Raw genomic sequence first — 27,768 nt, 5'->3', positions numbered from 1 at the left:
CACATACTCATATTAAAATATAATATGTGTGCCAAAAATATTCAATTTTAAGTGTACAACTTGGTGAATGGTTACTAAATAAACATATAAAGTGGCAAACACAGGAAACAAAACAACCAACATTCAGAAGCCCCTGATGTCCCTTTCCAGTCTCTCTGATGCTAATCGGTATTCCGACCTCTAACAACATAGTTTTGCCTGTTTTTGACCTTTATGGACTTAATCATATATTTTATGTTCTTATGTGTCTTCTTTTACTCACTGGTTTTATTGCTTAGAGTTGTACATTTTTCATTCTCTCTGATATTTTGATTGTGTGACAGGATCACAATATATCATCCATTTTACTGGTGATGGGAGTTTAGATTATTTTCAGTCTGGAGCTTACGCTGACTGTCACTGTTGTGAATATTCTTAGGCCTGTGCTTTGGTCGACATACACAGATGTGTATGTGTTGGTTCAGCTGAAGCAGTTACGTTGAACACTGTTCCAAAGGGACACCACCATTAGTGTTTGCAGGCTGTAGTTGCTCAACAGTCTTACATACACTTGGTATTTTCTTTTAATTTTCAAGATTCTGTTGGGTATGTGGAGTTATCTTATTGTGTTTTCAATTTCCACCTTCATGATGACTAATGAAATTGGACAAATTCACTTTCTAAAATAGTAATTCCTTTGACTAAGGAAATATTGACACAATTGAACTTCCTAGTGTATATAATTTTAACAGACTTTTTGTTACCTGTGTCATCATCACTATTAATATATACAGTATTAGAGAGAGACAGCCTATTGTCCTTACTTCCTGGTGGTTCTCTTCAGTGTTGCTCTGTCTGGGTTTGTTGAAACATTAATTTGGATGTCTTTGTGTTGATACTGATTTTGATTTTGTTTTCAGCGCCCTAGCCCAATCCAACTTTACTCCCCTCCCTTTATATTGGCCCCAATCAAAGACAAACAGACAGAGCTGGGAGAGACGTTGGGCGAGGCGAGCCAGAAATACAACGTGCTCTTTGTGGGCTACTGTCTGTCTCATGACCAGCGCTGGCTTTTGGCTTCCTGCACTGACCTCCATGGAGAATTATTAGAGACCTGCGTTGTAAATATTGCTTTACCAAACCGGTGAGAAACCTTGATGTTTACGGTGCATGTAAATTGATGCTGTGCCTGTTCTCAAATGTGAATCTTTCCATCTTAATGGGTACTGCATGGGTAGGCTCTTTGGAATTTTCTTGTATTTATTTTAATTTAATATTTATTTATTTATGTTTATTTGAAAGGCAAAGAGATAGAGATCTTTCATTTGCTGGTTCACTCCTCAAATATAGCAGCTGGGTCTAAGCTGCAAGCTGGGAATTCAATCTGGGTCTCCTATGTGGGTGACAAGGACCCGGGTCCTTGAGCCATCGCCTCTGTCTCTGAGGGTGTATGCTAGCAGGAAACTGGATCAGAAGCAGAGCTGGGACTTGAACCCAGGCACTCTGATATGGGATGTGGGTGTACCAAGCAGCATCTTAACCACTGCACCAAACACACCTACCCTTGTGTTTGTCTTATTAAGTAGTAACTTTGCTTCATTTAGGGATCTCCCCCACCCCACCCCACCCCCCCTTTTTTTTTTTTTTTTTTAGGTCACGGAGAAGTAAAGTTTCTGCACGTAAAATTGGACTTCAAAAGTTGTGGGAATGGTGCATAGGGATTGTCCAAATGACATCTCTACCCTGGAGAGTTGTAATTGGGCGACTTGGGCGGCTTGGCCACGGGGAGCTTAAAGGTGAGAAATTCCTGGAGCAGAGTGTACTGGAGACAAAGAAGTATTGAGCTAATGTCATTAACTGGACAACTGGAGAAAATGTTACTGTTGGTAGTAGGAATAAATCAGCCTATGTTTTATTTTATTTTTTTACAGGTACAGGATAAACCAGTAGTTTTTAAACTTTGGTTTAGCAACAAAACTATTTATCCAAATAAAATCTTAACTATATAACCCCAATACATAATACAGAAAAAAGTTTTATTAGTATAAAAATGATAACTTGATAAATCCAGATTTCTAACATTTATATATTGAGGCGGTGAGAATGAGGCAGTTTTAAGATAAATTTATATTAGTGGTTGTAGATGATAATTGAAGTTACACATAAGAACAACTTTGAATTAATGTGTTTGGTGGTAGGTGCTAGTTTGCTTTGGTGGCATAGTAGAAAGAAAATCCTGTTTCGTGAGGACGAGTAGTTGTAAACAGGAGCAGTTTTTATTCACATTGCCAGTGTCTGGCATTTTCCAGCCTGAAGGCTTTAAAAGAACACTTTTGTTTTTGTTTTTGAAAGGCAATGAGAGACAAAGTTCTCCCATCTAATGGTTCACTTTCCAAATGCCAGCAGCTGCTTGGGCTGGCCCAAGCCAAAACTGGGGCCAGAAACTCAGTCCTATGTGGGTGGTAGGGACCCAAGTACTTGACTGTCACCTCCAAGGGTGCACATGGGCAGCTAGAATTGGGAGCAGGGCTGGGACTCAAACCCAGGCACTCCATTGTGGATACAGGTGTCCTAAGCAGTGTCTTAACTATACACCTGACCCCAAATTTCAAAATTTGGATTCCCAACTAATAGCTATCACCACTTAAATTCCTTGTCACAAATATAACTGTAAAGAAGTGCTAAGTAACTGTCACAACACAGCTGACCACCACCCGCTGTCTTGCCCGGCTCTGAGCCTGGCTCCTGTAGGATAGCACAGCACAGCTACTTGTGCAGTTTATGTAAGTAATGTGAATCGGCCAGGGTTGTTTTTTAAAGCTTTATTAATTGATGGCACATTTGTAAGTTCAATAGATACACATAGATGCAGAAAAGCCTTTTCCCTGCACAAAAGCAAAACTTAATGTCACAAATTGGCTTGCTGATTTCCTGTGTGCAAATATTCAAGCAGAGTCAGCAAAGTATTTGTAAAAGGCCAGCTAGTTAATATTTTTCCATTTTGCAGATCATAGTCTATTACAGCTACTCAGCTCTACCATTATAATGTCAAAGCTACCATCCACAATACTGAAATCAGTGGGGGCAGTTATGTTAATAAAACTTTATTTACAAAAACAGGTAGTTAGGTGGAATTTGAGCTGTAGACCATAGTTTCCCCAACCCTGCATTAAAAGTATATAAATGGCCAGTGCCATGGCTCACTAGGCTAATCCTCTGCCTGCGGCACCAGTACACTGGGTTCTAGTCCCGGTTGGGGCTCCAGTTCTGTCCCGGTTGCTCCTCTTCCAGTCCAGCTCTCTGCTGTGACCTTGGAAGGCAGTGGAGGATGGCCCAAGTGCTTGGGCCCTGCACCCACATGGGAGACCAGGAGGAAGCGCTTGGCTCCTGGCTTCAGATTGGTGCAGTGTGCTGGCCTTGGTGGCCATTTGGGGGGTGAACCAATGGAAGGAAGACCTTTCTCTCTTTCACTGTCTAACTCTGCCTGTCAAAAAAAGTATATAAATAATAACATTACATAAATTTGATTTGGAGCATTTGTGGAATCCACAGAATAAAAGCATTGACCCAGGTATAACTTGCGTTGTAAGAAATGCCAAAATATAGCCTACTTCCCACACTACAATTGAGATATGTTTCAGAGGCCAGGGCTCAACAGCAGTGATGCACATACTACATACTATATGTTGATAGTGTTTTCTTAGGCATCTATTGTACACAAAAATTTTTAGTAGTAAGCTTTTTTATACACTGATAGAAAATATGACCTTTTTCATTTTTTAGAGAATTTCATACTTATAATGAATCCTGTATCAATAGCCTGGAGGGTAATACATTAGAGGATTCATTTCATTTCTGTCGGAATTCCTATCTTCCTCCCTTATCTGCTTTCTCGTCAATCTTATTTCTTTAAAGGCTCTGAGCTGTTCTAACCCATGGGGAAAGTTAGGATATAATAGAGCAGCAGACGGGGGATAAGAAGGTAGTACAGCAGTCCAGTCACATGGAGCGTTGGAAGAGGAGTAGGGCCATCTCCTTCCCTTGTGTGATTGTAGAGCGGGCATTCTTCTTTCTTATCTCTTAGAGGAGAAGAATGGAAGTGTGACTAGAAGAGCCTGTCAAAAGATTGAGAGAAGAATCTTCTTTCAGTAATAAAAACCCAGGGAGAACCTAGTGCACAGGCCATCTGTTTACCGATCTTCAGCTGCTCCCCGTGGGGCACCTGAGGTCCGTGCCACGTGGAGTCCTGTGAGGCAGTGGCCGCTCACAGCCTTCGATTTCCGTTTCTACCCTTACCTCCAGATGGGTGTGATGAAACACTCACACTGCGCTTTCCTTCTTCCTTAGTTTGAAGTGTGGACGCTTACATCTGTCTGTGCGGTTTTGAAACAGAGTCTTCACATTGCTCACCGCTTCTTTACAGCCACTTCAGCAGGAAATTCTTTAGGAATAGGAGCACATTTTCCCATTCACTTACTCTTGAAGGGGAAGAGGTACCTTTTTTTTTGACACAACCTGACAAGAATGCCCACACAGGAGTAGCACAAGCCTCCTGTGTGTCAGGAAGCCAAAAGAGGAGACTACGGCCGGCGCCACAGCTCACTAGGCTAATCCTCCACCTGGGGTGCCGGCACCGTGGGTTCTAGTCCTGGTTGCTCCTCTTCCAGTCCAGCTCTCTGCTGTGGCCCGGGAGGGCAGTGGAGGATGGCCCAAGTGCTTGGGCTCCTGCACCCGCATGGGAGACCAGAAGAAGCACCTGGCTCCTGCCTTTGGATCGGTGTAGCTCTGGCCGTAGCGGCCATTTGGGGGATGAACCAACGGAAGGAAGACCTTTCTCTCTGTCTCTCTCTCACTGTCTAACTCTGCCTGTCAAAAAAAAAGAAGCAGAGACTAAATGCTTCTCTCTCCCCAGAGTAGCAACCCTAACAGCACTCTGATAAAACATAATGCTTGTGTTTGGAGGCAACAAACAAACATTAGAAAGAAAAGCTTTGCCGACTGTTTAATCTGAGTCACATTGGGAGCATTTATGCACTCCGTGGGGCACTCAGAATGGACCCCCCCCCGCCCCCATTTCTGGGACTGTTTGCCTTGTGTGGAAGCAGCTGAACTACAACAGTAGACGAGACAGAGGCTCCCCACGCTGTGCTCTCATCCAGAGAAGGCCGAGTCCTTGAGGAGGAGGAGCAAGGCTGGGGTAACACTGGCCTCTGTGGTGAACAGCATCTTAATGCCTAAGTCCGCATGGGTCTGTGCAGGACTCTCAGAGGTAGTTGCTAGCGTGACTTCAGCCTTTGTTTCTTTGTTGATGAAGTGTGGTGGAAGTCAAGTGACATTTTATTTATAGCAAAGAGGGGAACCTGTGGAAAGACACATTCCCTTTAGGGTCCAATTATGGAAAATTCAATTACTGGGCAAAATTGGTGAAAATTTCCATCCTCACCTAAGTATGAATTTCTAAAGACTGTGTGACTGCAATGTCTGATTTCAGATTGGAGTATCCTCCTTGGAGAATGTTCACTACAGACAATCAGCAAGCAGCTCAAGGATGTGTGCCGCATGTGTGGCATCTCTGCCGCAGACTCTCCTTCAATCCTTAGTGCCTGCCTGGTTGCCATGGAGCCCCAGGGGTCCTTTGTAGTGATGCCAGGTAAACATCCTCTTGTCCGTGTCGTTCATTAGGCACCTCCAGTCTACAGGCAGGCGTGGAATACATTGTGTTATTAGATCTGCATAAGAGAAAATTATACTTTGGGCTCAAATGCAGAAACATTTTCTATTTCTTCCAAGGGAAGCAGTCTGTGATAGCTTGGGACAGAGACTTGAGTTCTGGCTGTGATTGAGAGCTCTTAGAGTCTTGTCTAATGACCGCTCGTTCCCAAATCCCGATTTCTCATTAGTACATGAATATCACCCTTCAGAAAACACTGCAATACACACCAGCATGATCAATATTTGAACACCCTTCTGAGGGCAGGTTTTTGACAGAACCTCTCAGCAACCATAAAAAGATACTCAGTTACTCTGATATGTTCGAGGATGAATGGTGGGGCAGATACAAGTAAAGCATTTAACACAGGGTCTGGCACACAGTAAGCCCTCAATAAATGGAAGTGCCAGTTGTGGACAGTTGCAACGTGTGTCTACAGCATCTTACAGAAACTGAGCTGGCTTTTGAAAAACAGCAACCCAGCAGCAGTTTTATACGTTACCATCCAAACGGAGTAGTCCCTCCTTCTCCTGGGCAGATACTTGTAAAGACCCCTCCTCCCCACCAAGGGTACCTGACACCTCAGACAGTACTGAACCTGTGTCTACGGCTTTTCCCTGTACATACATACGTACCTGTGGTACAGGTTTCTTCCCGTTGTGACGTGAGGTGATCCAACACCTACACGATGAGATGAAATGAGGTGAATGCCATGGGCATTGTGACATAGGGTCATCCCATTGTGGGCTTGGGGATGATCCTTGTCCCGGGGCAGCAAGAGAGTTCATTAGGTTGCTTAAAACGGGACACAGTTTATTTCTGGAATTGTCAGTTTAAATGTTTGGTCCGCAGTTGAATACAGATAGCTGCAAGTATAGAAAGCAAAATGACAGTTAAGGAAAGGGCTGCTGTATTCTTTGGTCCAGTGGGAGACTGCTGATAGCTTGTGAAAGTCAGTAGTGCTGTGGACGAAAACAGGTGTGGTCGTGAGTCCAGCGAGCAGCAGATGTCTTACGCTGGCCTGCTCACTACACCTGCAGCCACTTCTCTTGTCTCAACTACTTGGGCGCTCAGGTAACTTCCCTGTGCTGCTGTCCTCATCTGTGAGGCGAGGATGCCGTCTCTACCTCGAGGAGTGGTGGAATGAGGTGGCTTGGATAGAGAGCTCAGCACTGAAGCTGGCGTAGAGAGCACTCAGTGTTGGGCACAGCGGTCACTGATGCCGCAGCACCGTTTCCGTGAGGCTCTGGCTCTTTAGGAGGACAGAACTTCAGAAACTGCGAGCGACCGCAGGAGGAGATAAAGGGGGGACTTATTTTTAGAAATCCTTTCTGTGTAAGTAAAACATATTCAGTGGACTTGTTCCAATTTAAGCTTAACCTTGCTGGTCTGGAATGAGACTTGAGTTATCAAAGCTACACGATCCATGTCAGTTTCTTTGAAGACATTTGGACCATTGGGCTCAACTATGATGCGTGTCCGTTGTGACTGCTTGGTTAGACTCACAACACTCAGGTCAGGCTCTGTGAAAACCTCATCTCCTGGTCTCTTCACCACAGCACAGGGGGACTGACACGGCTTCTCCTTTGTTTTTAAGATGCTGTGACCATGGGCTCTGTTTTTGGCCGAAGTACTGCACTGAACATGCAGTCATCTCAGCTTAACACCCCCCAAGATGCTTCTTGTACACACATCTTGGTGTTCCCAACATCGTCAACCATCCAGGTGGCTCCAGCCAATTATCCCAATGAAGATGGGTTTAGCCCCAACAACGGTGAGTGGAAGATACTGTATGGATAATGTGCCCTTTCATAAACAGGACACAGCTAAAGTCTGCAGTCAGTGGGCTGTGCAAGTTTTTCTGTGTGGTAATAACATGTGGAATAGGAAGAGGAGTGAACATTGGAGAATGTTTTGGTTTCAAAGCTTCAGTTAATTTGTACTGTTACCAAAACTAAGTACTTTCTTCTGTTAGGTAATTAACTTTTTCTGCTTTTATGTTAGAGGCAAAAATAATATCTTCCTGGCTGTGACCTGGGTGCTACTCTTTCAATAAGTCCTTGTTGACCTGATTTAACATGTGCAAAGTCCTAGGTAGTGTGAAGACAGCACCTTCTTCTAGCTTCTTCTTGCTATAGAGCTGCTCCCTACTTGATTTTTTTTAAGGTTTTATTTATTTGAGAGGTGGAGTTACAGACAGAGAGAGGGAGAGACAGAGAGAGAGGTCTATCCACTGGTTCATTTCCCAGACAGCCACAATGGCCGGAGGTGAGCTGGTCTGAAGCCAGGAGCCCAGAGCTTTCATTAAGAGAATTTCTTAATGAAAACATGGTGCTTCAAGCTGTCTTTGAATAGGATTCCAGTTTCAGCCTAAATTTGTACCCACTGCTACGCATTCATTCAGCCTCCAGTATTTTGGATACTGATTAAATGTACAGATGGAGTCTACTGTGTTCTTCATTGATGTCAACGTTAACTTTGTTTAGTAACTTGCTTCTTTCACTCTCTGCCATCTTTATATATGCCCTTGGTGGCTGTATAGGCTGAGGCTTTATTTTATAACTCTTTATTTCTTCATTCTGTTACTACTTCACATTAGGAAATGATTGGAGAGAAAATTAAAGAGTAATCTGTAGCACCTGGCACACCATAGACATTCAGTCTTACTGACTTGTGAATAGTGTGTCCATGACAGTCATGGGGTTGCAAAACACGATACTGGGCTAACTTTTTAATTTCTGTGATTTTTTTCCCCATCTCTTCTAGATGATATGTTTGTGGACCTTCCCTTCCCGGATGATATGGACAATGACATAGGCATCTTAATGACTGGGAACCTCCATTCCTCTCCCAACTCATCCCCAGTTCCGTCCCCAGGTTCTCCCTCTGGCATTGGTGTGGGCTCTCACTTCCAGCACAGTCGGGTAAGGATGGTTGCAAGGAACGGTCATCCTCGAGATGTCTGCTCATCTTTTTACTACGTGCACACCTCTTTCTGATGCTGCTGTAGGTCCCTGGTACAAGAGAAATAAGAATGGAGAAGTACTCAGCAGTCACTCCAATTTGAATAAAAGGCAGGAATTTGAAAGAAATGTCTACTTATTTCTGATGAATGATTTTAACAGAAGAATGATGATATAGAAAGCAGGGGTTTTATGCAGTTTTCTTAGGAAAAATTAGTTTTTCTTGTTTGCTGCTTCCAAGTTTTTGTATTCTTTATTTTGGCCAAAATAGTGGCTTTTAAGGGACTAGTTCAACATCCCTGTTTATTTAGCATGCACAGTAGCTATTCATTGAAGAACACATTGTTGAGGGTCGCTTTTCCTAGAGGAGCCCGATTCTGCCTGTTGCATGTTCTATGCCTTCATTTATGCAGTCCTGGTCTCTGTAGCCAGCCTGCAGGAGCAGCAGGAGCCATCAGGAGGCTGATTTTATAGGAATGTCCAGGTTAATGCCAGAGTATTAAGGGAAAAGGCAGAGCTTACGACTAGTTTCATCTTTAAATATCCCAGGGATATTGGAGGTGGATTAGCAGAAGATTTAAGAGTTAAAAGGTTCTGCGATAGCTTGTGTTCACTTTGTTTCAGTTTGACGATTTCATGCCTCATCACTGTATTGTTCTTTGTATTTAAAATGCCAGGAGATTAAGGGGCTAAGACATAGAAACGTAGCTGTGTGTAGTGTCTTAAACCGAGCAAGTGGAAGCAACCTGCTCGCACTCAGTTATTCAGACACTAAGATGGACTTAAAGTACTTAGGCTTCTGCCAGGTGGGACTTCCATTGCTAGTGCTGAATTAATTGAAGGATGATCACGAGAAAGCAGACTTAAAGCTTAGTCACAGAGCAGGTGAAGCCAGGGAAAGTGCGCAGAGACAGCCCTTGTGTTACGAGCTGCCCCCGTCAGCCTTCTGTCTGTATTGCCTTACAGCTGTCTGACAGTGACATTTGTTGATTGGAGGTTATTGTGATGAGAACCAAAACCACCTATTTTACATAGGAGAGCTTTAAATTTGGGTTAGTGTGAATTCTGGCGACAAGGAACGGAGCAGCTGTGAAGGCCTGCCCTGGAATCTGATGAAGATGTCTGCCTGAGCTAGCTTGGTGACCTCGAAGCTTCTTCCTCCTTTCTTAGTTACCATGTCAGTGAAACGGAAATAACAGCAACAGCCTCCCAGTATCTGTCACTGTAATTCAGATTATCCATTAACCAAAAAAAGGTGGTAATTGAAATGTAGTATTTTATAAGAAATGGAAGTGTGCTGTATTTTCTGCCATTGTTGGAGCCTCAGGCCCTGAAGTCTTTAATCGAATGGCACCATCACCGTTTACGCAGTGCTGCTGCAAACCTAGCCAGGTGTCTCTCAATCCTGAGCACCTGCAGCCAGGTGACCTCCAGGGTGCGTTAGCATTGAACATTCCTTGATATTCAGTTAGGACATTACAACAGGAAACAGAATTTGTTCAAGGTGGAACCGTAAATTTTTCTTTTTTAACTAGCTCAGAAATGATAACAATTTGATGTAGTAGTTGAGGACTTTTTTCCCCCTTTTAACAGAAGGCTTTTAAAAACAGGTTGCTTGTTACAGCTTACAGGACAGGTGCGTTTTCCGTTCTTGAAGAACTAAGCAGGAGGAAAATGTCAGTGCAGAATGTGCAGAGCCTCTTACCGAGGGGTCGCCACGCGTTCAAACCTGGCCTGCTGCTGAGCGGATCCTGCGCTGCTGGCAGGGCCATGGCACCGGCACAGCCGCCGCCTTGGTGCACGGTTTTGACAGTTTCCTGATCCACAGAGGTTGATGGTGCACAGTCAGGGCGCTCGTGTCTCTGGTCGGTGGCTGGCGAAAGAGCCCATGAGTGTGCCAGAGCCTTTCCACCCGAGTGTGGTGCCTAATAATGCCAGGGGCAGAGTCCGCGTCCTGTGGAAGAGAACTCGGAGCAGATCAGCCTGCACTCACTCGAGTGCGTGTTGCTGGTTTCTCTGGTGTCTTCTGAGTTCCAGCTTGCGTGCTCACAGGGGATGCCTTCTCTGTTGTCTGGCGTTGTGAGTGACGCTGCGGAGGGGGGTCACTCACTACAGCGTGCGGCCAGCTCTGGAGCTTCACGACAGTGCTGACTGTGCCTCTGGGACTTTGTTTTTCAGAGTCAGGGTGAGCGTCTCCTCTCCAGAGAAGCCCCCGAGGAGCTCAAGCAGCAGCCGCTGGCCCTGGGGTATTTCGTGTCAACTGCCAAAGCCGAGAATCTCCCCCAGTGGTTCTGGTCTTCATGTCCCCAGGCTCAGAACCAGTGCCCTCTCTTCCTAAAGGTCGGTCTGGCTTCATATTGGAATTTTGCGAGATGGAGTGGCTTATGCTTGGATTCAGCTTTGCTTAGAAATTTCTACCGTAGCTGTCATAGCCTTATTCTGTTCCCCGTTTCTCTCACAGGACTTACTCCCTGAGGGTATCTTATTTACTCTTGTGGGTGGAGAGAATTTAAGAGCAGGACCTAAAATCATGGCACAAAGAAATGAATTGCATCCACCCAAGTAGATGTTGTGGGCTCGGAGGGCCCATCTAGAGGGAACATGCGGTTCAGTCCAGGGTCTTTCTCCAAGTCTGCGTCACAGTGCTGTCTGGGAGTGAAAGTCCGGCTGGAGGATGGTCAGGACTCCCTGTCTCCTCCTGCCCTCTTTGTGTGTGAGGGGCAAGATTCTGCTGCAGTATCGCACTTTACACTTGCTCTTTCCTGTGATCTCTTTTAACCAAGATTTTAAGAGTTAGAAGTAAAAGGTCCTGGCTGGTGCCGTGGTTCACTTGGCTAATCCTCCACCTGTGGCACCAGCACCCTGGGTTTTAGTCCCGGTTGCTCCTCTTCCAGTCCAGCTCTCTGCTGTGGCCTGGGAAGGCAGCGGAGGATGGCCCAAGTGCTTGGGCCCTGCACCCGCATGGGAGACCAGGAGGAAGTACTTGGCTCCTGGCTTTGAATTGGCGCAGTGCTGGCCAAAGTGGCCATTAGGGGAGTGAACCAATGGAAGGAAGACCTTTCTCTCTGTCTCTCTCTCACTGTCTATAACTCTCTCTCTGCCTGTCAAAAAAAAAAAAAAAAAAAAAAAAAAGTAGTAAAAGGTCCCTTACTTGCAGTTTGTGTGGAAAATCTTAGCATGAAAGTCACTTCTTGGGGCCAGCATTGTGGCGCAGCAGGTTAAGCCACCGGCATCCCATATTGGAGCCCCAGTTCACGTCTCAGCTGTTCTGCTTCTGATCCAACTCCCTGCTAATGCCCTCAGAAGATAGAAGAGGATGGCCCATGCTCCCTGCCACCCACATGGGAAATCTGGATAGAGTTCCTGGCTGGTAGCTTCAGCTCCACTTGTTGTATATATTTGGAAGGTGAACCAGCAATAGGAAAGAGCTTGCTCGCTCGCTCGCTCTGCCTCACCCTCTCTCTCTCTGCCTCGCCCTCTCTGTCGCTACACCTTTCAAATAAATACATCTTCAACCTGGGGCCATTGCTGTGGCGTAGTAGGCTAAGCCTCTGCCTGCAGCACTGGCATCCCATATGGGTACCAGTTCATGTCCCGGCTGCTCGTCTTCTAATCCAGCTCTCTGCTTATGGCCTGGGAAAGCAGTGGAAGATGGCCCAAGTGCTCAGGCCTGTACACCCACATGGGAGACCTGGAGGAAACTCCTGACTTCAGATTGTCCCAGCTCCAGCCGTTGCAGCCACTTGGGGGGTGGATCAGCAGATGGAAGACCTTTCCCTCTGTCTCTGTCTCTGTCTCTCTCTCTCTCTCTCTCTGTGTATGTAGCTCTTTCTTCTCAAATAAATAAATAAAAATCTTAAAAAAAAAAAAAAAGGAAAGATCTGTTTCTTGCCAATAGATTCAGAAAAAACAAGGTTTGGAGAACATGCTGTGCCTGGGAAGAAGACCTCGTGTTGGGGGCAATCGTGAATGAGGTGGCCTACGCTTTATCTCATGGGACAGCAGTTCCCTGCGGGGAGTCTGTCCCAGAAATCACTGGACAAGAACAAAACATGAGATGTATAAAAGACTAGGAAACACTTAAATGCTCCTGGCTCTTGGCTTCAGCCTGTCCTAGCCCTGGCCATCGCAGCCTTTTGGGGAGTGAACCAGCAGAAGGAAGGTAGATCGTCTCTCTCTCTCTCTTTCTCTCTCTCTCTCTCTCTCTCTCTCTCTCTTTCTTTCTTTCTCTCTCTTTCCTTCTCTTTCCTTCTCTCTCTCTCTAACTCTGCCTTTCAAATAAACAAAATAAATCTTAAAAAGTCCTTACTTGTTAATGGTACCTACTGAATTATTTATAGACCAAATGACACTGTATTTGGGTTTTGTTTTTAAACAGTTCATGAGGGGAACAAACTCAAACGAAACAAAAAGTCGCATATCTTGGTAATGTGTGTGCAGCTTGGTGATGGGGGTATGTGATGCCTCATTATATATTATACTGTTGTTTATATTTGACTGTTTCCAATAAACGAAATATAGTGGGCCAAAAAAAGAAAAATAGGCTGAAAAAAGCTCATGGGACCTGTTGGGGGTTACTGAGCCGCCTAGGCCGCGTGGACTCCCGGACACTCTGTGGAGAACATGTGCTCCTGGCCCTGGGCCTCCTTTGGCTGCGCTGAGGTTGTCGGCCCGAGGTAATGCTCTTGCTTCTTTCCCCAGGCTTCCCTGCATCACCACATTTCTGTAGCACAGACGGACGAACTTCTCCCTGCCAGGAATTCTCAGCGGGTTCCACACCCTCTGGACTCCAAAACCACATCTGACGTTTTAAGGTAGATCCTGACCTAGGCAATAGAGGGGCAGTTTAAGTTACCTTCCTTCACTCCGGGGTTTGCGTCTAAGTGTGGTGTTCATGGAAGAGGTGCTGCCGCTGGCGCATGCTGCAGTGTCTGATCGGCCAGCGAGGGCCGCCGCCTGCGGGGGCCTGGCACAGGCAGTGTGTGTGCGGCTGCAGCTGCCTGTGCTTCCTGTTCGGGGAGGCATTCCATGGTGACGACTGGTCACCTTCAGTGGGCGAGTAGGTAGAAGGCAGTGCCTGCAGCTGCAAGTACTTTGCATTGAAAACACTTTCCACCCTCGCTGCCACAGATTCTGTAAGTAACATTGGCTGAACAGAAATTCCAGAGTCGGAAGTGCATTCTAGAATATGTAGTCAGTCTCTTACACTTTACCAGTCCATGGACAGTCTTCATGTGCCTTGAGAAAAGACACAAGCTTTCTTTAGTGTATGCCAGCTCTTAATTGACTTACAGAACTTAGAGTTACACAAGAACCTGGTCGACCTGAATTGGACTCCCAGGCCCCTGAAGGAACTCTGTTCGGTACAAGTGCGGCAGGAGCCACATATCTAATGGAAATTCTTCCAGTGGCCACATTAAAAAAGTAAAAAGAAATCAGTTAAATTGATTCAACAGCGCATTGTATTGGCTCAGTACATGTGAAATAGTACCATCGCAACATGTCATCAGTGTACACATGTCCCTGAACTGGCTTCTTCAAGTACGGAGTCCCTGCACTCTGCTGCAGGTTGTATCTGTACAGCGCATCTCTCCTCGATCTTGCCTCTGCTCCGGTGTTCAGTGGCCACGTGTGGCTGGTGCCAGCCACGTGGGCGCTTCAGGTCGATTAGGAAGAGGGGCCTGAGACAGGACTATGCAGAAGAGCCCAGGGCCAGGTAAAGAATGATGCGAGGCCTTCTCCCGCCAAGGTCCGGAAGGTGTGGCGAGGCGGAGAAGCAGCCTCGCGTGTGCCGCGGGCCCTGCCCTGATCTCTGTGTTCTCTTCGCAGGTTCGTTCTGGAGCAGTACAACGCCCTCTCCTGGCTCACGTGCAATCCGGCCACCCAAGACCGCACTTCCTGCCTTCCCGTCCACTTTGTGGTGCTCACTCAGTTGTACAATGCCATCATGAACATACTCTGATTGGAAAAGCACTTGTTCTCTCTGGCCCAGTTCCTCCTCCTGCTCCGCTCTGCAGACCTCCCACGTCCTTGAGCCCGCGCAGTCCTGCACTGTGATCCCTGCGCCGCAGGCACGCTCAGTCCCTGCAGTGTTCAGTTCAGAGGACTCCCTGACGCTTCTCTCGCGGACCTGGAACTCCATAGCAGTGACTTCCAGCCAGGGCTGTGGCGTGCGCAGCCCCTGCCACTGGCCTGCAGGAAACGGTGGTGGCTGGCGGCTTCTCAGAGGAACCAGAAGAGACAGTGTCCTTTTGCACAAGAGGCTGTGGTCGGCCTCTGTTAAGGATGCAGGCCGTCTGGTCCTTAGTGACTGGCGTGTGGCCTGTGGGTTACCTGAAGCCCAGAACTGGGACTCTGGAACTAAGAACCAGCTCAAGTACCTGATTCATACTGGGGCTTCTGCCCTCAGAGCTCCCTCCAGATTGGCACGCGTGCTCTGGTTGACTTCATGCCTGTGTGTAGATGCAAAAGGTCTGGAGACAGCTTCATTTTATTTATTTTGAGTTCTTTTGTAATACAGTTTCTGTGACTTGACTTTTTCTAATTCACGAGGACCAGGTACAGTAGCTGAAACCCAACTCAGCCCCACCATAGGATTCTTTGACTGCACCCCTCTGTCCCAGAGGCGGAAAGGGGTGAAGACAGACTGGGGAGGTGATGCCTAAGAAATAACATTCAGAACCACCCAGCAGTGGGTTTTGTTCAGAACAAACTGGGTCTACAGGTTCTGTCACGTCCAGTGACATGTGCTCCACTCCTGAGGGATGACGTTTTCATCCTGGAGGAGTTGGGCCCAGTCCAGGGCCACGGAGGCAGGTCCCTCACTTAGTTTTATACAGTCACAATGGAAATCTATTTTCTAGTGAATTCTTATCGAAAGCCAGGTCTCTCCTCCCATTAGATCAAAAGGGACTCATCCATGTACATATCACAGTTGACAGTGTTTGCTCATAAGCCAGTTCTGAATATGGTGAGTTTTTTCTGGACCATAGGAATATTATTTCAAAGAAATATTACAACTTAACCATTAAATTAGTACTTGAAGTTGAGCCTTCGTGGTGGAACTTTTTTAAAAATGCCTTTTTAAAGCATTAATGGCTAATTGAAGTATTTTATGACTCCTCATTCCAGGCCCAGAGGTTGTCTTGAGAGCCCTGTCTCTAACCCTGTGCTGCTGGGTGTTTCTGTCTGGGGGCAGTGGATGTGGACCGGCCTCCAGGAGCCGCGCATACCAGGCCGTGGGGCTCTTGTCATCTGTGTGTGCAGAGAATCATGCAAATTTTACAAGTTCTTCCAAGAGACTTCCGTGTCCTGGTTATTAACAAAAAAAGGAGAAATGTAATAATTGATATGATTTTGTAAAAGTATTTTTCTTGAAATAATCTAACGTTTAAAACATTATATTAAAAAAAAAAAGTTGTGTGGTGGGCACGGGAGAGCAGAGACGTGACGTGTAAATGAGTGGCGGTGCTCTCCGTGCCACCGTGGCGGGGGAGGGTCGCCTGTCGCAATGTATAGGCTAAGAATCTGATATAGCAACCGTTTGTATCTACTGTGTACAGTGTAAAGTTGACTTTAAAAATATTGCAGTGCTATTTTTTCTTAATCAGAAAGGAGAATTCTCAAGGCCTTTTGAAGAGCATAAGATGATGGAGATTGTAAACTTGTATAGAACTGTCTTGCTGAGAAGACACAGTGTAAAGTAGATATTTGTAATCTTTTACCACTTTGGGGTTGCTTTTTTTCCCAGAATTCATCAGAACTTTGAATTTTTTTTTAATGGGCTGTTTTTAATGCAGGGGCTTTTCTTCCCTAGAAACCCAGTTCTAAGCAGAAAAAGAAAAAAAAAAAAAACAAAAAACAAAACAAAAAAACCCTACAAAAATTAAAAAAAAAAGGCAGCAAAGGGTAGTTTTCATCTGGTGTCTTTTATTTAAGTTTTTTAAGTTAAGAAAAGCTGGTGACATATTTATACGTTTTTGTGCAAAAATAAATGAATGGCAATAGATTTTAAAAAATCTTATTATGTACTTCTGTGTGAAAAAGTCTGTATAATATTTCCCTTAAATATGCATTATTTTACTTGTGAGTTTTTTACTGAATTAATCTGAAATGTACAAGCCCTGGATTTGCTACAGAGTGAGAAGTTATTTTATTTTTTTTTATTTTTAATTTTGGAAATCCTGCAAAGATCAGAACTCTTACCATGGTTTGAACTCAACAGGGGCAGTGGGGGGAGAAGGGTGGGACTGTCCAGCATGCTTGTATGTATATTTCAGAACCTTTTTTAAATGTAAAAGCTGTACATTTCTGGGAAGTTCTGAATTTCTTTTGTTTCCTTTTTTCCTTCAAGCATTTTGCAGTGAGCTTCTTTTATATATAGCAAACAATTTGAAAGAATACAAAAATATGTGAAGTTCATTTAAAAAAAACTACAGTATAGCGCTGGTACAGTACACTAAAAGACTTTGATAAAAAGAAACAATAATAAAAGGCCTCCATTTTAAATGTCATTCATATATACCTTGTGGATGAGAGCTATATACTTTTACACACTTTTTTAGAGGAATAAATTATTGAATTACTGAAACTTTGAGTGACTTTTTTCCCCCTCCCACCCTGCCTTTGTAATGAAATTATCTGCTTCGAGCACCCCTGGCCAGACCAGGAGCGGGGCCCTGCCGTCCCGCTGGGAAATCAGAACGCTTTGCGCCCTGTGAGCCGCGATGGCCGTTAGGGGAGCGCTCCTGCAGCAGCTCTTAGGGACATGCGGCGCTGAGCTAGGAGCCCTGGCTCTGGGACTGGCCTTCCGTGTCCCCTAGCTGTCCGTGCGGGGCCGATCAGCTGCCTTGCTCTTCAGTCCCAGCCGGTTCTTTCTGTGTTCCTTAGAAATGACAGACGGGTCTGGCACAGGCTGGTGACGGCACACCTTCCATTTCGTTCTTTCTCTTGGGTCCATCTAACAAGCAGAAGAGAAAAAGCAAACCCACCAGTCTAGGAAGCGTCTCCAGGGTCCTGCCCTGACACAGGCTCTTGCTGACCCCGGGGGCTCCAGGATTAGCAGAGTTCCAGGTGAAAGTTGGAGTCATTTGAAAGGGCTTGAGACACACGTAGCATTCTGAACATGACGCTGCGTCAGACTGTGAAGTCCTGAGCCTCCGTGGTTCCTCTGCAGAAGAGGCGTGAAGGAGGCCCACTTTGCATCCTGGGCAGCCGTGTCCCTGGGAACCAGCTGGGTGAAGACAGGCTGAGCAAAGTGGCCTCGCTCTCGGGCAGTGCCCCCTGGTGGACACAGGCCTACGCTGCGGGCCCAGCCGTGTGGAGCTCAGAACGAGGGCATCTTCATAGGCGTTCATGAGCCCGGATGCTTCATTCACACATGGATGGGGCATCTGTTGAATGAACTGAAGCGTTTTGAAGATCAGGTGTAGATCGTGGGCGCCCTAGGGGTGATCAGCCTTCAGCCGTTTGGATTGCTCAGACTCTGCTCACCCTCTCGGAGCTCATCCCCTCCGAGAGGAGGATTCCTGTTGTTGAGGAAGTCGTGGCACAAGGCACCTGTTAGCGACAGGCGTCAAAAAGCCAGGAGAAGTCTTTATGACGCTGTTGTGAGGCCCGAGCCACCTGGAGGCAATCACTGGTGCTTTGTTCCCATGACTCGGGCACTGTGCACGCAAAATTTCCCACACCTTTGGAATTCGCCACGTGCCGAAATCCTACCGAGGTGCCGCTTCCACGTACCAGCGTGTTATCTTGGTGTTAACTGATTCTCTCGCTTTTATTCCCTTGACATAGAGGTCACTCGAGCAGTAATTATTTCATGCCGTTATTACCCAGCGAAGCACCATTAGACGTTCTGTTGTGCCAGGTAATTACACGGACGTGATGTTGGCCTTGGGCGGCTCGCTCTGCTGGGAGCCTCCCCACGCTCTTCCTCCACTTTGCTTACAATTCCCAGGTCAAGTTTTAAAAGGATTTTTTGACACTGAACTGCTTCCAGCTAGTGGAGCAGGTGAGATAGAAGCTGAGGAGGGAGTCCAGCTCTCCAGGAAGCTGGATGAGACAGACAGATCGCTGTTCTCAGCGAAGGCCACTTCCTTCATAAGTGAGTTACCAGGGAGATGCCGAGACCCGAAGGCAGGCACGCGGGTCAGTCCCGCTTCTCCCCGCTTTGGAAAGACAAGCAGCAGAGGGAAGAAAGCACACATCCTGTTTTCAGGGTCTGCTGACGTGGTGTCGTCCCGGCCCTTAGCGAACAGACCGACCAGTGCAGCCCACAGATGCCACCCACACCGCGGCGCCCTCGGCATTGTCCTGTCCCTTCCCGGCCTTGTGTGTGAACTCTGTCCACCTGTGTGATGAGGCCAACGGCTCTCCAGGAAGGTCGGCCACCTCGGAGCAGAGAGTAGAAGCTATGAGGAAGAAGGCAAAAAGCTAACACTCTATTTGTAGCAGGTGAATGCTATTTGAATAATTTAATATGTAAAATAGCAATCATTGTCTTATTTCATTTGAGCTTGAACGTTTTAGCTCCTCTTGTTTAAATGTTTTTATCTTCTTTGGTCACGTAGAGGTCTTGGTGGCGTGGTTATGAATTTACATGCGTTGTTTACGTGGCTTCCTGTCTGATTCTTGTGGCTTTTAATTGGGCAGGAGATGGTGTCCGTGTGGTTCTGCACACACGCGCCTCTGTCTTTTTGGTTGGTATTTCTTGTATCAGTGCAAGGCTTAGGAACTTGTGTCTCATTGGGTCTGGGGTCAAGATCATGTTCATCTCACAACATGTGCTGCTGAGCGTCAGTCGTGTTTTGTGCCACAGGAGAATTTGTGTCACCTGACCGAGGCTTTTATTGGACTGAGAGTAGGTACCAGGAAGTGCATGTTGAACCCTGAGGCTCTTGAAAAAGTAGAATTAATCACACCTGGAAAATATGAAATATCAGCAAATTCATCAGATCCTGCTGGTTTGGGGAGAAGCAGTTTAGAAAACACAGAAATTTTCCTTTTTTCCATTTGGCCAACTTGGTTTTTCTATTATCAATTTTAATTTAGATTTTTTACAAGAAAAAAATTGAGTGTCTCAAGTGTATCACTACCCAACTGTGTTGACACTCCCTTTTTTTTTTTTTTTTTTTTTTTTTTTTTTTTTTTTTTGACAGAGTGGACAGTGAGACAGAGAGAAAGATCTTCCTTTTGCCGTTGGTTCACTCTCCAATGGCCGCCGCGGCCGGCGCACTGCGCTGAGCCGAAGCCAGGTGCTTCTCCTGGTCTCCCATGGGGTGCAGGACCCAAGCACTTGGGCCATCCTCCACTGCACTCCCGGGCCACAGCAGAGAGCTGGCCTGGAAGAGGGGCAACCGGGACAGAATCCGGCGCCCCGACCGGGACTAGAACCTGGTGTGCTGGTGCCGCATGGCGGAGGATTAGCCGAGTGAGCGGCGGCGCCAGCTTGATACTCCCTTAATTCTGACCCTGTTGTTGTTGATGACGATCCTCTTTCTCATTTCTTAGGATATGTGGACCTTTTTTTCTTTGTCACTTGACTTTTTTTTTTTTTTTGAGCAATGGTTTGGTGTTTTGTTTTTTTTTTTTTTAGCTCCCGAATTTAACCTTTCTGCTTGTTTTTAATCCTGGCTTCTATCTAACTGTTCTTGCTCTTACTTTTCTTGGGAATTTTTCTTGAATTTTTCTGGAGTTTTAGTTGCCTGCTTGGTTGGTTTATTTTCTTTTTGGGTGCCCCTGGTTCCCCTAGCCCGGGGACTCTGGGCAGTCCAGATCATACACACCCTGTGCCCCCCTTAGCTGTGATCTGTGCAACAGATCCTGGAGGTGCTGACCCTGAGAGGGGCCGGGGATCTTCCACTGTTGATGGTGACGGTGTCCTGCAAGTTTTCATTTTAATGTCTTCAGTTTTATTTTTGTACTCAGCTCTTGATTTCCATTTTGGTCCTTTTTTTTTTTTAAGGAAAAGTCTCGTTTGTGTTAGAAGTGCAAATTCTGCCCTGTCGTGCTGCGCATGGGTGACTGGCGTGTGTAGACAGCTCCCGTCGAGGCAAGCAAGCCCTGTGCTGGTAGTGCTGTTGCACAGAAGTATAAGGAAATGTCGTCTTCCTCAGTAGCCACAGTCCGCGCATGAAAAGAAACAGGTGGAAATAATTTGAATAAAACAGGTGCCTTAGCCCAGTCAATCCAAAGGCCGCCTAGATTTCAACAGAAAGCCGGTATGAAAATTGCCAGAGAGCTGTGCAGCGTTCTTGGCTGTGCGGCCTTGGAAGTGGCTGCGTGCCTTCCGCGGGACGCCCCTGGACGCGGAGGCTGGATTTCCGCCGGTTACGGCACAGTGTAGTGCTTTCGCACTGCTTCAGTTTTTAAGTGGAAATTGTTCAACAGAAAAGCCGGCTGCTCAGCCACACACACACACACACACACACACACACACACACACACACCCCGGAGGCCCCGTGGGACTGCGGGTGTGCCCGGACCAGTCAGCATGGTGTGGGCTGAGACTCCACAAGGGTTATTGCTGTCTCCGGTGTCTTCCCTGTAAATCCATGTCCCTCTGTGGACCTCAGCTGCGTCCCAGACAGAGACTAGGAGTGTGCGTCTTCCTGTCGCTTTTCCCTTGCACGAGTGGCGCTGAGTGATGTGTCTGCGATGCCATCTGTCCCTGCGACGCGCCGTCATCCCACCTCGGACTTCTCGCTTCCATTCTCCTTCGATGTTAATTTTACCACTCTGTCTTCTGATTAGAGTTCCAAGTGCGACGGCTTTGACCAGCCATTTATTTTCAACCTTTGGCACTTTGTGTTACGCCTCCTTCTTCATACAAGCTGTTGCATTTTATTTCTTAATATTTTTATGTGAATGACCATTTGCACATCGTGTCACACTTTGAACTGTCTGCCAGTTTTTACAAATACACATATATTTATTTGCCTCCTCCTACTCTTTAGTTTTGCCTTTTGTCTGTGTGTGTATGAACTCCACTGTTTGCTTTTATGTTTTAAAACATGTGGGCAAGAGGCCGGCGCTGCGGCTCAATAGGCTAATCCTCTGCCTGTGGCGCCAGCACACCGGGTTCTAGTCCCGGTCGGGGCGCCGGATTCTGTCCCGGTTGCCCCTCTTCCAGGCCAGCTCTCTGCTGTGGCCAGGGAGTGCAGTGGAGGATGGCCCAGGTCCTTGGACCCTGCACCCCATGGGAGACCAGGAGAAGCACCTGGCTCCTGCCTTCGGATCAGCGCGATGCGCCGGCCGCGCCGGCCATTGGAGGGTGAACCAACAGCAAAGGAAGACCTTTCTCTCTGTCTGTCTCTCTCACTGTCCACTCTGCCTGTCTAAAACATAAAAAAATGTGGACAAGAAAGCTCCATCCTAATCCTATTAGTAATTAAACAAGCCACCGCTGTTCACTGGCGTGCCCTTCGACGGCAGATTCTCCCTTTCTAATTTTTTTTTCTAAAAAGCCTTATCCACCAGTTCCAGCTGCAGTCCCATCATCTTGGCATTTAGCATACGGGAACCGAAGGCCAGGGAGAAGTTCTTGGGCATCAGAGCAGAATTCTTGCACAGTGCCCTTGGTTCTAGGCAGCCGCCTCCTCACAGGCTTCTCCCCCCGCCGGCGTGGGAGCCGCTGGACAGCAGGACTAGCCTCCCCCAGCCATGCTTGTGGAAGAAGTCAGTGCTTATGTCCACAGCCGTTCTGTGCCCCCAAGGGGCCAGGCCCCATGCTAGGTGGTAAAGAGATTTGCAAAATCACCTGGCTGAGCCCAGGCTCAAGGCGGGAACGGATGGAGGGGCCGCTGCAGGTGACACAGCAAACTGCCCTCCAAAGAGCCAGGCAGAGCAGTGGGCGCCCAGCCAGCCCAATCCTTGAGGCCCCTCTCATGCAGTCCCCACTGTCCTGCCTCTCCCTCGCATGCCCATGCTCCCCACGTCCAGTTCTGACCCCAGCCCGCCAGCGTCTGCCAATACCTTCCGTTCCTCACCGGTGATGGGCGAGCACGTCTTTTGACAAAGTGTCCCTCCTTGATCTTTGGGGGCTGATCAGGTCGTGCTATTCAGTGAGGGCAGGGCCCAGGGATCTGCATGAGAAGTCCCCCTTTCCCCGGCTGACTCAGATCCAGGCCAAGTTTGTCCAGCTTGACTGCCGGGCCCCCGTGGGCACTTAGTGAAGACCTGGTGGCCATCAGCTGCCCCTGTCATGTGCGTCTGATGGCCACAGCTGTGTTGAAGTTCTGTACCTTGGTTAAGCAGTCGCCTTCCTCCCTGGGACGCCCGTGTCTGTAGCTGGAGAGTCTGTGTTTCCATCTGCCAGAGATAGCCCTACCCGGGAGGCTGGGGCTACCCCACCATGGCACTCGGCTCCTCCTTCCTTCAAACTCGGTTCTTTCCCCTGATGCTCCTTCATCTCCCAACCCTCAGTCACATGTCCCCATTCTGAACGGCACCAGCTCTCCTCTGGGCCAGGCACTGGGCCACCACAAGAAACAGGAAAGCACCCGTGCCTGGTCTCACGCAACGTGTGGTCTGGCCTGGCGTGAGTGACTGCGACAGGGCTGGAGCGCTGTGCTGACGCGGCCGTGGGCAGCATTGGAGAGCTCTTCATGGGAGGTCTGCAGGAGCCTTGGCAGGTGTGTCCAGTAATCAGGAGGCCATGGGGAGTGGCGGGTCACTGGGGACGCCCGGGGACGAGGAGGCGGTGGTAAAGGAAACCGCGGTCGGGGGAACCCAGGGCTGCGACCCAATGTCATGCGTGTGCTGTGCTTGGGAGGAAATGAAGACTCACCGAGGAGTTTAAAGCAAGCCCAACTTGTGACCTTTCTGCTCAGTTATTGTGGCTTTCAGAAGAGGGGGAAGTGAACACTGGAGCCCCCGTGACCCACATCCCGTGTGGACAGTGAGGACGGAGCCAGGTTCGAGGGCTGTTGGAAAACAGAATCGACACACCTTGGTGACCGAGGTGGCAGGTGGGCGTTTAAAGAGGGTGTCAGGGTCAGCCTCGGTGTCACAGTGGGAAGACAAAGGACAGAGGAGGGAGAGCAGGTGGCCAGAGCAGGGGAGGAGCTCTCGAGTGGCTGGGCGTGGTTTGCTCCTTATCTGGTAGCTTCTTGCGCAGGCTGAGCTGCCCAAAGAGAGGAGGGTGTGTGACAGAGGAGGACCTGGGCGGAGGGGTCCATGGAGAAGGCCGTGGGGGCACCCCTGCGGGTGAGCAGTGCCGGCCGGCGGATGGGCGAGCCTGCCCTCCCCTCCCAGGGTGGAAGGAGAGGTGGCACTCAACCCGCACCACCCCTGCCTCATCCCCAGGAGGCGGGATCAGACCTCCAGCGCAAGAAATATGGGAAAATGGAATGACAAGCTGAGTTTATTTTGGTGCCAAAAAGGATTTTCCAAATCCACGCCTAGTGTTTTCCTAACGCGCGTTTTCCATGAACTTACTGAACGCTTCTTGGTGGAGCGCCGAGGGATTTGCCCGGCAGCCTCGGCTCAGCTCTGCAGGATCCGCTATGAGCAGCACCAGGCAGAGAGATGGGCGCCATCCTGTCGCCCTGGGCGATGACTTCGCCATTGCCACACCTCGCTGAGGCCACTGCCAAGTCCCTCGGCCATCCACCCCCAGGCCTCCTTGTTTCCCCTTCCAATGCCTCTGCCACACTGTCAGGGGGCAGTGAGGGCCTCGCCTCACGCACGGGAGGGTCATCACGGTCTCGTGCCCTCGTCCTGGCTGCACAAGCCACGCTTGGGAGTCCCTTGTATCCCGGGCCTGGCACATGCTGTTGGTGGGGGAGGGGTGGCATCCTCCTCTGGCTCAGAGCAGCCGTCTCAGATTCTGGGTGCTGAGTGAGTGAGTGACTGACGATATGCGACGCAGGGAGGCTCTGGGACAGGGAGTATGTCGTTGTCCCAGGCAACAGGGGGAGCGGCAGGCGGAGGCTGGGGCCCAGTGCCCTGTGTGTGACCCGAGCTTGGGACAGAGGTCCCAAGGAGGACCGCAGTGTTCTCTGTGCTTAGCCGCTTCTGAGGCGCCATCCTTAAGTCCCTCCTGGGACTCCCCCTGGTGGCCGGAACCGCGCGTGGCACTGACCGCAGTGGGTCACCTGTCGGCTGTCTTCCCGCTTGGCACCGGGGACTCAAGGCAGAGAGTGGTCCAGCGGCACGGCTGCACGTGGTGATCTGGAGCAGAGTAAGCCCCTGTCCTCCTGCCCGACTGGGCCATTTTTCCAGAACCTTCTAAATGCCAAAGAGACACTCCCTTCTCTCCAGGCGTCCTCTCTCACATTTTCTGAACAGTGGAGTTCGAACCCAGATCTGCCGCTGACTTCCTGTCCACCTGGCTCCCCAGCTGCCTGCTCCTTCCCCGAACACAGATGCTATTGGCTCCCGCCGCTCCTGATGTTGGAGACGCAGTGACCCACGCGTGGTGTGCTCACGGCCTGGCAGGCAGTGGGCACCCAATGAACGTCAGTTCTTCTGCCCCCTCCCCCCAGAGTCACCGAAGGCTTACTTAGGCAGTGTTGGGCAAACAGGGCTCCACGCATGCACAAAACTCAACTTCTGACTCCCCCTCCACCCGCGTCTCCCCTTGCAGATGTTTGGCTCAATCCCAGATCCGTGGGGTTACCCTGGACTGGCCCCTCTTGGTCACCCTCTATGGCTGATCCATTTTTAAATCGTCTGAGCCCCCCTGCCTTGAAAATTAACTGCTCTCCCGCCCTGGCCCACTCAGCGCCGGCCCCCACCCCCTCGGCTCCGTCTCCGTCAGGCAGCCACGGGGGTCTCTGAACATGGGACTCCCACCCTGCTCCGCGCCTTGCCAGCCCCCTGCTCTGGCAGGAGCAAACCCCAAGTGCAGCCCCCGCAGGGCCCACACACGTGGCCTGTGCCTGCTCCTGCTCCTCGCACGTCCCTCCCCACTGCATCCAGACTCCCTGCGCAGGGCCTTTGCATGTCCTGTCCCCTCCCCCAGAGAAGCTCAGCGCACCGCACCCCTTCCCCGCCTGCCAGCCCCACCCCCACTTTCACAGCAGTCGGCTTGGTCCTTTAGCGACTTCCTGTGACACTGGCATCAGCAGGGACACGGGTTTTGTGTCTGCATTGTTCACATGCTGGCCCCCGGGGGGCCCTAATGGCTCTGTCTGTGAGTTCATGAGTGCGTTAGTGGGTGTGGCCTCCCCAGAGACAGCGCATCCCTGACCCCTCTGCGTGTGCACCTGCAGCCGCCCCAGCCCCTTGTAACCAGAGAAAGCCCTGCCTGTGTGGCCTGTCTGTCCTGGAACCTTCCATTGGTCAAGGACTGGATCCCCAACATGCACACCAGTGCCTGCCCTTTGGGGAAGCAAATCTTCAAAAGCGTATTTTTAGCTTTTTATTTTGAAGCCATTCTAAGAAAAGAGACAAGAGCACACAGAGATTCCTGTGCGCCTCCCCGTAGTCTGAGCCGCAGAACAGAGAAAGGGGCAGGGCTGCAGGAGTGGGGACGCACGCCCGGCCGGGTGCACACGGCGCAGGTTGCCCACGCCTGGCTCGGCCTCCGTGCAGCAACCACGGGGCGGGAACTCACCCCATCTCCGAGTCCTCTCCTCTGGGACCGTTTCTCGGGTTCTCCTTGATGTTCCATGACCTTGGCCCTGGCCTGTTGCTTTATCACTTTGGGGTCCCTCCGTTGGGGGGGGCGGTGCTGGTATGTGCTCAGGTTCAGTGGCTTTTCTGTGTGTGTGTAGGGGGTGGGGAATGATGCCTCTGCGTCCACCTGGAGGTGGTGTTCACCTTGATCCCTTGGTTACCGGGGCGTCTTCCAGGTTTCCCCACGGAAAAGTAATTCCTCCCCTCAAATACTTGGAACTGAATCCATGCTAGGAAATCCTGCAGAAGCATAGGCCTGTTTGTTATGTCCCAGCCTGCCCACCAGGAGGCGACCTGCACCGACAAATCTTTCAGGGCACAAGTCGGGGTTTGAAAGCAGATCCAGACGCTGGGCTGCGGTACACGAGGGTGGTTGAAGTCCACCAGTGGGGCCCCCGCTGGGTGCACAGCTCCAGGGCCCAGACTCGGCTGCTGCTGTGTGTGTGGGGGGGGGGGGGCAGAAGGGGGAGGTTTACTGCTGCTGCGCCTAGTTCCCCGGGCAGCTGGTTGGAAATGCAGAAAGCAAAGCAAATGCCCTTTCTGGGGTGCCCCCTGCCCCTGACACCTTGGGGAAGGGACAGGCACGCCAGGCAGGATGGTGCCCAGGGTGGGAAACAGCTCTGTGTGGCCACTGAGGTTTTAGGCTCGGACCAGACCCCAGGATGGAGGGAATCTCATTCCTACATAATGAAACCTGGGTTCAACATGACGTTGAAAAGTAGTGAAGGCAGCTGGCATTGTGCAGCGGGGTTAGCTGTCCCGCTGCTCCACTTCCAATCCAGCTCCCTGCTGATGGCCTGGGAAAGCAGGAGAGGATGGCCCAAGTGCTTGGGACCCTGCCACCATCGTGGGAGACCCAGAGGAAGCTCCTGGCTCTTGCCTTCTGCCTGGCCCAGCACCAGCTGTTGCAGCCATTTGGAGAGTGAACCAGAAGATGGAAGACCTCTCTCTGTCTCTCCCTGCCTCTGTGTAGCTTTGTCTCTCAGACACCGACGTCCATGATGCCCCAGTCCCTCTTCTATTTGCATGGGACCTGAGGGGTCCTCCCGTGGACTCTGCATTATCTCTGGATTGCTTATATCGACCTGATGTCAGTGCTTATAAACAGACGGTCTGGGGAGAGGCTGGTGGTGTGTGCAGTGGGTTAAGCTGCCACTTGTCATACTGGCATCCCAGAGTGGAGTGCTGGCTGCCCCGTTTCCCAGTCAGCTCCCTACTACTATACCTGGGAAGGCAGCAGCAGATGACCCGAGTCCTTGGGCCCCTGAAACCCACAGGGAAGACCTGGAAGAAGCTCCTGGCTCCTGGCTTCAGCTGGCCCAGCCCTAACCATCTCAGCCATCTGGGGAGTGAACCAGATGGAAGATTTTCTCTCTCTCTCTCTCTCTCTTTCTCTCTCTCTCTCTCTCTCTCTCTCTCTCTCTCCCCCTCTCTTTCTCCCTCTCTCTCTGTAATTCTGTCTTTAAATAAATAAATAATTTTTAAAATATAAAA

General features: G+C 49.2%; 1 protein-coding gene across 5 annotated transcripts in view; it reads left to right on the top strand.

Annotated features, from left to right (window-relative positions):
- The window catches only part of MED13L (mediator complex subunit 13L), a 322,472-nt gene extending 305,230 nt beyond the window's left edge, over window positions 1-17,242 (top strand). For 4 of the 5 annotated variants that reach the window (XM_051826600.2, XM_051826599.2, XM_051826601.2 and 1 more), the window contains 8 exons: window positions 900-1,123; window positions 1,633-1,775; window positions 5,471-5,629; window positions 7,287-7,463; window positions 8,456-8,613; window positions 10,831-10,992; window positions 13,354-13,466; window positions 14,482-17,242. In XM_051826600.2, coding sequence (XP_051682560.1) covers window positions 900-1,123; window positions 1,633-1,775; window positions 5,471-5,629; window positions 7,287-7,463; window positions 8,456-8,613; window positions 10,831-10,992; window positions 13,354-13,466; window positions 14,482-14,614 — 1,269 coding nt within the window. In that variant the 3' untranslated portion in view covers window positions 14,615-17,242. The remainder of the gene's footprint in view (window positions 1-899; window positions 1,124-1,632; window positions 1,776-5,470; window positions 5,630-7,286; window positions 7,464-8,455; window positions 8,614-10,830; window positions 10,993-13,353; window positions 13,467-14,481) is intronic. The other variant, XR_007911907.2, reaches the window with a different exon arrangement.
- The last annotated feature ends 10,526 nt before the right edge of the window (window positions 17,243-27,768 follow it).

The sequence above is a fragment of the Oryctolagus cuniculus genome, chromosome 21, assembly GCF_964237555.1.
Source record: "Oryctolagus cuniculus chromosome 21, mOryCun1.1, whole genome shotgun sequence".
In the NCBI taxonomy this organism is placed as follows: Eukaryota; Metazoa; Chordata; class Mammalia; order Lagomorpha; family Leporidae; genus Oryctolagus; species Oryctolagus cuniculus.
This window is presented reverse-complemented; position numbering and strand designations above follow the sequence as displayed.